The 13265-nt window shown below is 34.8% G+C and overlaps 1 protein-coding gene across 1 annotated transcript in view; it reads left to right on the forward strand.

The window, feature by feature from the left end:
• The window catches only part of CFAP47 (cilia and flagella associated protein 47), a 341722-nt gene that overhangs the window by 129195 nt on the left and 199262 nt on the right, over positions 1-13265 (forward strand). The window contains exons 41-42 of the mRNA XM_074929626.1: positions 7873-7949; positions 10288-10433. Coding sequence (XP_074785727.1) covers positions 7873-7949; positions 10288-10433 — 223 coding nt within the window. The remainder of the gene's footprint in view (positions 1-7872; positions 7950-10287; positions 10434-13265) is intronic.

Below are 13265 nucleotides of genomic sequence, written 5' to 3' on the forward strand. Positions count from 1 at the left end.
AGGCCTGTATCCAAGGGGAAATTACCATGCCTATTTCATGTAATGCATGTCAGAAAAAAGAGTCTGGTTGTAACTACAAGTTACTCTCATAAGATCCTCAGACTCTCAGCCTACTAAACAAATGTTGGACTGATTTGATTAGATGTTACTTCTGTTCATATTTTTTGCCAAGAAGAAGTTTGTTTTTCTCTGAATGTAATTCAAAATGTGATATAATAATCAATTTTCATATCTCCTATGCTATCAACTTTGAGGGGGGAGAGATACCATTTAGAACTCAAATTCCGTTAGTATATGCCAGTAAAGGGCTCCATCTTCAATTTAAGCAAGAGAAGAAATAAACTGGAAAACTGTATAGCATATTAAAAATTCTTTTAGGACAAAGCAGTGATTTTCTAAAACTACTATCCAAGGCCCGTTACAAAGAAACAAAAAAATAATAGAGCCACTCTGGTAACTCCCATCAATGTCTACAGATTTTGCTAGTATATTGTATTTGGATGTATCAGAAGTTGTAGAAATAGAAAAGGATTTTTCATCATCCTGCATATTTTGTATTAATTTGTCCTTAGGAAATAAATCAGACCAAAAAGTGGCACATGCAGGACTCTTACTGAAATTAATTTGAGGGCATCTTAAGCCTTTAGAACTCTCCAGTATTGATTTGCTATAGTTTTAGATGTTTTTGTTGTATGTGATAATAGAAGCCACTTAGCTGCTCTTTTTACGATTTTTTTTTTATTGAATGCAACATAACAAACTTCTGAAATTTGTGTGAAAAAATTACCATGTGTACACTTCATAACTGATCAGTAAGAAGATTGTGCCTGAAATAATTTTCATTCTTTTGATAAATCAAGAAAACGCCTTCCACAAAATAGGGCCCCATTGCTCTAAGTGCTCTGTAAGCATTAAAACTACTGTCAAATCAGTGCTTATACTCTTAAGTAATAGTGTCTACATGATTCATGTAATTTTCATGCTTCAATCCTAACAATTTAATCATCTGTGCAGGTCCAGGTAGGTCTTTCAGTCTCATACTTCCTTCTGCGTCCTCCTACGGTGCCTCCAGATTTATCAAATACACCACTTTAAACCTCACTGTAACACTGTTACCTGTCACTTCCAGGTAACCCTCATACCTATCACATTTCCCCTCTGGTAGTATCACAGGCACCCAAAATGGTGTCATTCTTACCAAAGAGGACACCAACTCCTTTGGTCACTGTGGCATGGACTCATCATGCTGTGACTGGAAAGATATCTCACTCTGAAGCTAGAGCCCAGATTAACTATATCCTTACTGGCACACAGTGCTGTCTAAACCAAAAAAATCTGTAGCCCATGTCTGAGGCAGGATGTTACTCAGTGGTTGCAAGCAAGACCTCTTTGTCCATGGGGAGCTGAATAATATTTAGTGAGAAAGATAGTATTGTTTCTTTCATCCAGTTGACATAGCTTTTCTTTTAAGTATACTGTGATACATGTGCTATGTGATTTGTTTCAAGTTATGCACTTTTCTATGCTTTTCTAGCCCTTGACACTTCAGTTATTGTCCTAGGTCTACATCTGTGTGCCAGCATGGTCTGCTCCCTGTGGGAGGAGAACCAGGTGGAGAAGTGCAGACCACATGGCCCAGGAATTCTAATCTAAAACTACCCATAAGTAGTTTTCAAGCATGTTGGTGTTTAGAATGTTGTCCATTAAAAAAAAAGTATTGGATGACAATAACAATTTAAGGTTACATTTAATTGCTAGCTTTTCCATCATGGATTTCCTTCCGTGAAACTAGGAAGTGGTAAAGGTATACTTATGACTCACTAATAGTCCTATTCTAACACCATGACTTAGAAGTTTAGAGTATGCATTACAGTGTCCATGAGCCGTAAGGATGGCTCATGATGCACAGATTGATTTGCAAAAAAAGCTGTGAATGTGAATAAATATTTTTACATCAAGAAAAACTATTTCTAAAACAAAAAAGAACAATTAATGTATTTGAAACGGAGCTTTGCAAAATATTGTATATAGCTTCTTAATGTTAAATTATTTACTTTTTTTACCAGAGATAATTTAAAATATGTTTAATTTTCTGAATTTTGTTCCTACACTTTTTGTTCTAAGCAGTTTCATGTCAAGAAACGAGTTAAATTATACAGAATACCTGTATTTACTTACAGATAGGATAAAGTAAAAATGAAGATTTAGAAAAGGCTCCATTGTGTCTCTGTGTACTAGAGCTTATGAGATACAGCATTAACACCTATTGTTTTAGAAAATAGGTTTAGAAATATGCTATCAGGAGTCATCACAATTCTGACTAATATTTGCTATGTTAGAAATGGATCTATTATAATATAAGCTATACTACCTCTTTTGGGTAGCTCCTGTTTTACTTTCTATCCTAGTCTTTGTTCTGAGATCACAAACTGTTCCAGAGAGTGTGGAAACTGGCAAATATCTTAGATGTGAGTTTTGTGTTCAAATGTTTCCGTATTTTCAGTGCATTAGTAAGCAGTTCCTTGTATCCTTTCTCTCTCTAATAAAATGTTTGCTTGCTTCTGTCTTCTAAAGTTCATTGATGAAGTCGCTGCTCTGTTCACTCAGGATTTCCCCATGGTGCTTGTCACTTTATTTTTCTTTTTAACTCACTAACGTATAAAATATGGAACTGGAAGTGACTAAAAAGATCATCTAGTAAATTCTACTCCAAATACAGAAAGCAATTCTCCTTTTCTGAGAATTTATTGGATGGAGAACAGTTATTGGCTTGTCTGGACTCTGGACTGAAAAGTAAAGGCACACCATTGCACATGTTTGGCTATGATAACATGATGATGTATGCAGACTACCTACATTGACTCCATAGATGATTGTGCTTTTGATCTTGATTTTTTGCATACTTGATAACATGGCAAGCCTCTTTGTGGTACTATGTAGGATGAGGTAGTTAACAACTCTGAGGTGATAGCTACTGAACTGTATTTTACTGGTGCACAAGTATGGAAGTGAGTTGGAACTAGAGGATCTTTAAGGTCCTTTCCAGTCCAAACTGTTCTATGATTCCATGAGTCTAATCTGTAGTACAAGGTTGAACAGGTTACACTAAACCATAGCAAGAATGAATTGGAAGTATTCACACCTGCCATTTTCTCTGTCTCAACCAGGTCTTCGTACCAAGCAATTGAGATGTGCCTAACCCAACCTTCATCTGTAACTTACTCTTGCAGAACTTTTTGTTCATTTAATGCATAGTAAAATAACCTTGCTTTGGGAGGGACAAGTTGTGTTTGCAAAAATACCCCACCAACCCTAAAACAAATAAGAGGCAGATAGTGTAAGTTGCTTGGACACTATTCCCCCAGTTAAACTGAATCATGTCTAATACCTGAGTTATCAGACTTGGAGACCTGAGCCACCATGTGATATCATGTGTTTACTTTCACAAGTAGACCACTGATCCTTTGCCATTGAGTCGACAGAGCACATGCATGAACTTGATGCTTGAGCTTGTCTTGGGTTCTTCAGTGATATTTTTCATACAGTAGACATCAGCGTTAATATGGAGTAGCATTATTGGTGTGTAAGTTTTGACAGGACACTACTGTGGACTTAATACCACAGAATCATAGAATTGTTTTGGTTGGAAGAAACCTTTAAAGGTCATGTAGTTTCAAATGCCACAGGCAGGGACATCTTCCACTGGATCAGATTGTTCAAAGCCTCACTCAACCTTGACACTTCCAATGATGTCACAGCTTCTCTGGGAAACCTGTTACAGAGTCTCACCACCCTCATCATAAAGAATTTCTTCTTTATATCTAATCTAGTTCTACCCTCTTTTAGTTTAAAAGTGTTACTCTTTGCCCTCTCACTACAGGCCCTACTAAAGAGTCTCTTTCTCATGCCCCTGCTTTAAGTATTGCCAGGACACAGTAGGGTCTTCCTGGAGCCTTCTCTTATCCAGGCTGAACAACCCCAGGTCTCTCAGCCTTTCTTCATAGGAGAGGTGTTCCAGCCCTCTGACCATTTTTGTGGCCTCCTCTGGACCCAGTCCAACAGGTCCATGTCTGTCTTGTGCTGGGGGCCTCAGAGCTGGACACAGTACTACAGGTGGGGTCTCACCAGTGCAGCGTAGAGGGGGAGAATCACCTCCATCGACCTGCTAGTCATGCTTTCTTTTGTGCAGCCCAGGATATGACTGGGTTTCTGGGCTGTGAGCGGACATTGCCAGCTCATATCTAATTTTTCATTCACCAATATCCCCAAGTCCTCCTCCACAGGGCTGCTCTCAACTCATTCATCCCTCAGTCTTTATTGATACTGGGGATTTGCCCAACCCAGGTGCAGCAATCTGTGTAGACATATTTTATGACAGCTTTAAGCTATTCTGCCTAATCCATTTCCTTATTTCTCTGTGTATTGAAAAGGGATGTATTGAGCCAGACTGTGAGTATAACCATGCTTCTTATACCTTCCTGATCTTCACTATATTCCTTCTGTTTTTATTATTGAATGAGATGCTATTTTTATTATAGAAGAATCAGACACAGTGTTTGTGTCTTCCACAACACAGTTTTATTTCCCTTTCCCTTAATTTATTTGCAGGTGCTTTGTTCATTGGGGTGAGAAAATATTATAGACACATATGTCAGTACCATATCAAATTAGTGCAAGGAGTTTCTCTGTCATTCAATTCTGAACATAGGACTTATTCAATGTACAGTTCACCCCAGTGAAGAAATGTGTTATACTTCGTATGTTCTCAATGTGTAATGTATTTCCATGTAATATGCTTATTATGTTTTCACGCAGCTTTTGAGCAATTTGTTATTTTTACAGTGATTCTTCTTCTGTAGTCCGTTTTTGCAATCCTGACTTGGCATTCTGATTCAAAGATAAAGCATTGAAAGTAATGACATTTTAAATAAAATTTGTATTTTTGTATTTTTATTTGAGATACTTATTTCTAAGTATGGAATAAATAGTATGTTGTACTTGCATATATCAGAGATAATTTTCCTTTCTGAAAAATGGCCTTTAAGTAAAGGTATTAAAATGAATCTCTAGGGTAACATATTCTGAGAATTTTACAAGTCCATTTATTTAAGGTTGTGATTTTTTCTTAGCCTAGAAAGATCAACTATTTATTTTAAGAGAGACCCAATAGCTATCAAATGCTGTATGTAATAATTGTTTGCTATAAGCTGGTTCATCAAATTTTACTGCTAGGGGAGAATGACTTTTATGTGTGGATAATATTAAACCTGAGTCTAGAGCTGAAACTTGCAGTAATTTTTTGAGATACATTACAGTATAGTTTTCAGCAACTATGAGCTCTGTGCTTGTTGTAAATTAAACAAAACTCTCCTTCCATAAATGTAACTGCAGAGTCTTAACTCTTGTCAACACTAGTAGAAATTATTTGTGAAGAAGGATAGAAAAAGATATAAAATCATATCAAGGAAATATGATGGTAAGAAGCACAAGTTGCTTTGGGGGGATGGAATAAGCAAAAATTTTTTTGCAATTTTTTTTTCAAGTATATTTGTTCTTTTCAAATACACTTGAAAAGCAATATTATAATGAACAGGTTTAAGGTGTTTAGGTTAAGATTCATCCCCTTCACTGCTTTGTCAGATGAATCCTTGATTACATTAGGTTCTTTGTGAATGATTAATTGCACTGTGAGTGAATATAGATCATTCCTGTAGCCTTGGTGTAAAAGAGGTACGGAGGGACAAGCTTTGCTGTTCCCTGGCTTTCTCATCCCTTCTTTTCAGGGCTATAACCTTGTGGAAATGAACCTTTTACATGAACTAAATTAACTGAAACAGGAAGAGAATTATTTTTAGTGGAAATTGCTTGAAGAGCTTCTCTTACGAGATTTGATGCTTCTTAGCAAGATCATGAACTACATATTAACATGGGGATTTTACATCCCTAATTCCTCGTTGTGTGGTATAAATTCTCCAAATAGTTGAAGAGCCAAGAGTAAGATTAGCCTTTGTACAGAAAATTGTGGAAAATTATGTTGATATTTGTTCTGTGAGTAGAAACATCATAAACCATGTGTACAAAAGTGACTTTCAAGTGGGTTTTTTGTATAATAATTCTTGTGAGGGGGAAAACAAAGAAATCCTAAGGAATTTTTTAGAGAAAAGCTATTTTAGGTAATTAATTTCCACTCTAATATTAAAAAGATAATGATTTTGAGAACGGCAAATGTAAGATGCCAAATTCAGTCTGTTTGGAAATCACCACAGTAAGTAAAAGAAATTTACACCAGGTAGAGATAGCGGCAACATCAGCCTCCTATTTTTAGTCATGAAACACACAAATGTTCCACTATGTTGCACTTTTTCTGAAAAAATTATGCTCTGTTTCTTTTAAGAAAAAAATCATTACTCACAAGTTTTAAATAATTTGTGTACTATTGATTTGTTGCAGTTCATGAATCCCTGGTATACAGAATTGTGGTATTTCAGTGGGATTTTTCTGTTGGTTTAAATTGGATCTTGCACTTACTGGATTGAATTTGGATCACTGATCCAAAATTATGATCCTTGATCCTGAATTATCATTGCCAAGCAGTTAAAATTTTAATTTCCCCTTCACTGGACAGAGTTCCTTTCCAGATGGTATTAGCAACAGTTTAAATTTAATGTTTAAACCATGAATTCTAACTCTGGAATAACAACTACTGGTATATCCAAGGCTGAAGCAACCCAAAGCCATAAGCCAGAATCTTCATTTACTAGACAGTTCTCAGGTTGTGGTTTTTTTTTTTTTTTTTTTTTAATCTATGACCTGCTGGTATGTTTTCTAATTAATAAATGTAAAATGTTTGCCTAAAAGTGTGTATTACACACAATCTAGTATTCTATAACATACAAGTATATAGTCTGGAATTACAATTAATGTTTAAAAAAATTCTAAATTTAACTGTCTAATTTTTATTCTTTATAAATGTTAATATTGTATTAAGGTACTTTGACTCCTCAATAGGCAGATAAAGGTGAATAGATTCAGTTAGCTCTAAGGATGGTACCTCAATAAGGTAATTGAGTTAACATGAGTAAAACAGAATGCTTATCTGTTCTTTAAGAAGAGGAGACTGTTGAGCTAGAAAGAAGGGAGAGAGAACTGGAGAAAAAATTGGGTGCTTAAAAAATGTTTAGGTAAGAGAAGATCTAGTTTCTGAGGGGTGTTCTGATAAGGGGCAAAGGAAGAGTTACTTTTGCAAATCAGTTTCTGTAAGAGGCAGCAGCCTAAAGACATATCCACAAGGTCTATGAATATAAGTTCTAGAGTGAGCACAATCTATCTGAACTGAATTTGGTTTGCAGATATTTAGATGTATTTCTATGGAGTAGTTTTTGGGGGGAAAATTGGAAAGGCTGAATGGAAGACAGCTGAGAGCATCAGAGGAATGTAAGGCCTTGCTGCTTCATGATGTACCATTCTTTGCCTATCCCATAGGGTACTGAAATGATGAAAAGAACTGGAACTGAAGTCCCCCAGAATTCTTATTGAGCAGGAGTAATTTTGCCTGACAAAAAAATATGTATATTTTTAATATGAAATTTTGCTTATATGAGTATTGCAGAGATGCTATACTGGTTAATTGAAGGGAACATGTTCTGGCTCCACTGTAATTATGACTACTAACTGAAGTGGAGAAGGTGGTATTTGACATTATTGCTAGGTAGATGGTTATAAAATGTGGTTTTAGTTTAGTTTTGTTTTGGTTTTTTCTTTCTTGAAAACATTACCTTTTCCATTATTTATTAATAAAAAGGGGAATGAAACTATTAGTAATAGAAATGTCCAGCTTTAGAATATTGCTTTAATTTTTATTTTTTCTTTTAGTTCTGAAAATAACATATTAAATTTAAAAAATATTACACTGCTTGAAGATCCAAATGAAGACAACAACTTAAATTACTGTACGTACCTCTGTATAATAACTTTTGTGTCATTACAGTAGAAAATAGATTATCTACATAAGCAAGATTTTTGTATATAAAGTATGTTCAGTAATTATTTTTATGGGCATGCTCGGTAGCTACTATTTATAGGAGAGTTTGTCTTCTGATATATTTAATTTAGTGAAATGATTTGCACTATAGTCCTAATGATTTGACTATAAAAAAAAAAAAATTAGTTTTCTTTTTTTAAGGACTCATGAAATGGCTTCATGGGAGTCTGATGTGAAGCCTCTGCAGTTTACCTAATTTATTTTTGAAAATACTCAGCAGGGATTGTGCATTTCTTGCTCTTATTTCCTATGAAATGTCAGTCAACAGTTCTGTTAAAATGTATTAATCTACACTTACAGCCTTTCTGAGACTGTTGCAAGTCTACTTGAGCTAAATTTGTAGGATGGCCTTATGAAATTAATTTTGTCCTCTTGGAAAATATTGTTGTGTTTCCATGAGGTCATATTGAAAGCAGATTTATAATCTGAATAGTCTTTCTAGATATATTATCTCATACTGTATTATGACATGTAATTAACAGCCAACTAATATACAGCTCATTAAAAAAAAAAAAAAAAAGTATGTACCTTAAGTAATTAAGTTGGGTACAACTATTGTACCAATCTGTGAATAGTTTACAAAGGTTTTTATGGCTTCAGTCAGATTGGAGCTACAGAGACATTTTTTATGGTATTTCAGGTTTTATGAAAAAAAAATTATGTTTTCATTTCTTGTAAAAGTGCATTTCTGCTTTGAGAATAATTCCACTTCACTCTCTCAATAACATGGTGAATAGAACCTAAAGTAGGGTCTTCCATACTTGAAGAACTTCTAATCTTGAGAGAACATGTACTATTAAGGGTCAAGAGTCCTAAGTAGAGAGCAAGAGTAATAAGGAGTAATTTTTTTTCTTTTGAAGCAGCCATAATAAAAGGAAGAAAACTGTTAAAAAGAAAATCCATAGTATTTATTAAATATTACTACTTTGGTGATTGTTTTAATTTCACAGAATCCAGAAAGAAAGTGAGGAGGGAGGGCTCTCACAAGACTAATTCAGTTTGCTCTAGTTTGACATACTTTGAATGAAGAACACTTGAAGAGGAGACAAGTTTGGGAGTTAGTGCTTTATTTAGTCAAAAATTAGTTGCTGTTAGGACTGCCTCACCCTGTTTGATGAGGGAGTGAAAATGGAACTTCAGTCCTGTTGGTGGTTTGTGGTTTGTTTGTTTGTTTGTTTTTGTGGGTTTTTTGTTTGTTTTTGTTTGTTTTTGTTTTTTTATTTTTATATAACCAGTTTTATAGAAATTGGTTATATAAATTTTTTAAGGTAATGTTTTTGCACGCATATACAATTATAAAGATGTGATCTATGTGCTAACTCTTGGAAATTAAATTCTTTATGTAGGCTTTAGAAACATTAAATTCATATAAAATTTAACTGTTTAAAATATTAATATTGGGAAAATAGCTTTTTTTATTGTTTGGAAAACAAATTGGGCTATGGAGAGAAGAGGCTATGCCTTTCTTCAGCTTGGTTCTTGGTGGTTTTGAGGGGTGAATCAGTTCTATTTAATTGACCAGTCTGGCATAGGTTTATTATGTGATCTTCACTCATTTCTGTTGCCTTTATTTTTACTTCTGTTCTTAAGTTTGCTGAACTTCCTAGAAAGCTAGCCAGCCAAACCTGAATGAAAGTCTGGTTCTAAAGTAATCTGCATTGTTAAAATATGCTTAACAGATGAAAAACATGCAGTGAGAAAGTAGTGAGACTCTGCTAGGTTCAACCCTAAGATTCTTGGTGTCTTCTGAAGAAAGCACTTTCTTGGCATAATGTTTTTGTGAAAGCAACACAAAGAAAGCAAGCTTGCCAGTGTTTAGTTTTGTCCATCTGGAGAATTTCAGACTGTATCATAATGTAGTTACCACTACTGAGACCAAGATTGATTGTTTAAATAGTGGTAAACTGTACTCTTCTTTCTGGCAGCAGTCATTTGATTATAGGCTGTACATCCTTAAAGAGTTTTTGATGGTGAAAACTGCCTATTTTCCTTGGTTTTGTTTCAGTGCACAGAATAAGCACACAAGTAGTTAGCAGAATGTATTTAAGTAATACAGCATGCAGTATTGCAGCACACTTACACAAGTGTAACTGTAGATACTGATCACTGATTACAAGTGTGCCTTAAATACTGATTGCTACAGGAGACTGTCTACAGTATCCTTATATTTAAACTCAGGCAGCTACATTACTTTACAACTCGTGTTGTTGTAATATCTAAACAATCATTTAAACTTATTTTAACAGCTGACCAATCCAGCCTCCTGCATGAGTTCTTCAGTCCAATGGAAAAACTTTCCTTGGAAGCGAGAAGTTCTGCAGGCTTAGATATCCACTTCCTTCCCTTTAATCTGGAAAAACGTTACTGCACTGTCATTCTGGTTAATGAACTGGTAAGAATAGAAATTATGTTCTGTGAGTGGTTTTCATGTGATAGCCTAGTCAGTTAAGAATCAAGATATATTTGCCAATTATGTGTGAATGGAGTAAATGAATATAGAAATTGGTTATGGACATTTTTTAGAGGTAAAGTTTTGCCTGCATATACAATTATGTGATCTATGTGCTAACTTTTCAAAATGAAAATGATTTCTTTGGTTAAAATACAATATTCCTATTATTCATGAAGGAAAATGCTGCTTAACAAGTTGATCAGAGATTTACATAAGATTACAGGTTTCAGCTAAGAAATTTAAACTGAAGTTTACTGCCTTTTTATCTTCACGTAATTAGAATTATATGAAATGGTGCAAGTTACTTTTTACTGTAAAATCATTACAAATAAAAGTAATACTGCAAGGAATGTTACTTAGGTGGCTTTTCTGTGCAACTCTGCTTCAAAAGAAATATAAAATTTAAATGATTTGTCTTGATATGGGAGCAAGAATACTACTTTTGGATGAGACATAGTCAGGGAAGGGATAAAGTGTTTACTGTACTGTCATAGTCCTTGTATTTATCACTGTATCTAGGATATACTGTCAAAGAAGAATAATATTATTTTCCTTTCTCTGTCTCTTTTTTAATTTTTCTGCCAATCCAAATTCCATTCAGTCCTTTTCACCAATGCAGGTAAAGCTTTTGAACAGATTGTAGATGAAAATGGACTCTGTTACCTTTCAGTTTCTCTTGACTCAGGTAGCCTGGGTTTTACCATATATACTTAATTGAAATTGATGTCATCAAATTACCAAGACCTGGTTTTAACCAACTTTCAGAACTTAAAATTTGCACTCCAGCTTCTTTGATGTTCCTGTAATCCTTTACTTCAGTGGTCACAATCTTTTTATTTCTCTGTCTTTAGTCTATCTTTTCACCTCTTTAACCTAGCTGTCAGTGATTTTCAACACTCTTGTTTTTCTAATCTTCTTTTATGTGTGGTTGATCTCAGGGTTTGCATTCTGCTTCTTACTCTCAATAATACTACCTCTGTGCTTCATTGCTTGTATCTGCCATTTTCTCTGCCATGTTTTCATAGTTTGTAACAATACATCCAAAACTAAATGACATTCTTTTTCTCCTGAATGGTCTTGGCTTCCAAATTTTTCATTACTGTAGAATAAGACACTTTGGCTAGTTTTTAGTGTTTGTATGTTTGGTGTTTGTTTTTATTGTTTGACCAGGTCTTTGGCTATGCTACCTGACCAACTTAATTGTTTCCTTGCTTTTAAGGGAAAATAAGACTAATGAATGCAATGATGCCCAAGCCTGTCTATCTGACCCTGAAACCAATGACCATTTTTTAAAAAAGCAAGCAATATGTCTGGAAGTCTTAAAGAGTATGGGGTTCACTTAAATTTCTTGAAAAATAGCAGAGAGAGGGATAGCCTGTCAAAGCCCACAGTGAGACAGTAAGGACATGCCTTACTGACACCAGGGAATCACCCACAATGAGGCTGTATAAATGTCCCCATGTCAGAGAGTAGTGATCTTTGTGGATGGTTCAATGAAGATTCAATCCAGTGCTCAGCATCGTTCAAAAAGAAAAATCATTAGGAAAGAGACATCAAAATGTGAAACCTCAGTATACCATTCTAAAGAGCTATGGTGTACACATCTTGAATACTGTGTTCACTTCTAGTTATCCCAGCAAACAATATAATAGAGATAGGGGATAAAAAGAGAGAGAGAAGCAAGGATGATCAGAAGGATGTAACAGTTTCTGTATAGAGACAGATATTTAAAAAAAAAAAAATAAATCCTGTAATTGAAAATAAGTTGTTAACGGACATGACAGGTGCATAAAATTACGAATAGTTTGCAGAAAGTTAATAGAGCAACTGTGACAGGATATAAAAACTGAACCAAATTAAGTACTTTTTCGTACACAATGTTTGACTTGTGTAACTCAGCTATTATAGGATGCTTTGGATGCTAAAACTCTTAACTAGTTCAAAAGAAATTACGCAAACTCATTAAGGTTAGGTCTATCAGTTTTATTCAGTGAAATATCCAGATGCAGTCTCTCTACAAGGAAGACCCTAACCTACTGGGTTTTGGGAGCAAATCTGAGAAGAATCTTCTATTTGCCATGATTTTATACTCTTTCCTTAAACTTCTGCTATTGCTATTCTTCCTGTTTGTTTCTTTATTAGAAGCAGAAGTATATACCCTGGCTGAGAAGAGGAGGCTCATGCTTCATTAGGTACAGAGCCAGAGAACTAAATAATTTTATGAAGAGAAGGGAAATGAAGACATATTAATGGGATGAAAGCAAATTAAGAGAAGTGGTCAGAACTATGGGACAATTGAACATTTCTGACAGCCCTAGTGTTGCCTCCAGTGGCGATGTAGAAACACCTAAATTTAGACACCTAGCTTCTAGTCACTGTTCTTAACAAAGAACTAACTAGTTGACCTTATCATAGTAGGAAGCATTAATGCCTCACAGAAGCCATTGTTATGACCTGTGTGGTAACTTTCTGGAACATATGGTCCTTTCAGCTTAGTTGAATAGGTGGGGTGCATTTTAAAGGCTGCTGAAAGTGCAAGATTTTTGATATGTAGCACCTCAGTTTAGAAAAATTAAGTCCCATCCATGTAACTGTATCATTTGTAAGAAAATGTGGTAAATCTCCTAGGGAAAGATGAAACTGCAACATAGCTAATAGCATGATTTTAGAGCTGTACAGTACTGGCACAGGAAGAAATTGGCTTGCTTAAATCTTGTATATATGACTGCAGTATTTCAATCATACCATTATCTAATTGACAACAAGCGTAGC

Source organism: Athene noctua, chromosome 1, assembly GCF_965140245.1.
Source record: "Athene noctua chromosome 1, bAthNoc1.hap1.1, whole genome shotgun sequence".
Lineage (NCBI taxonomy): Eukaryota > Metazoa > Chordata > Aves > Strigiformes > Strigidae > Athene > Athene noctua.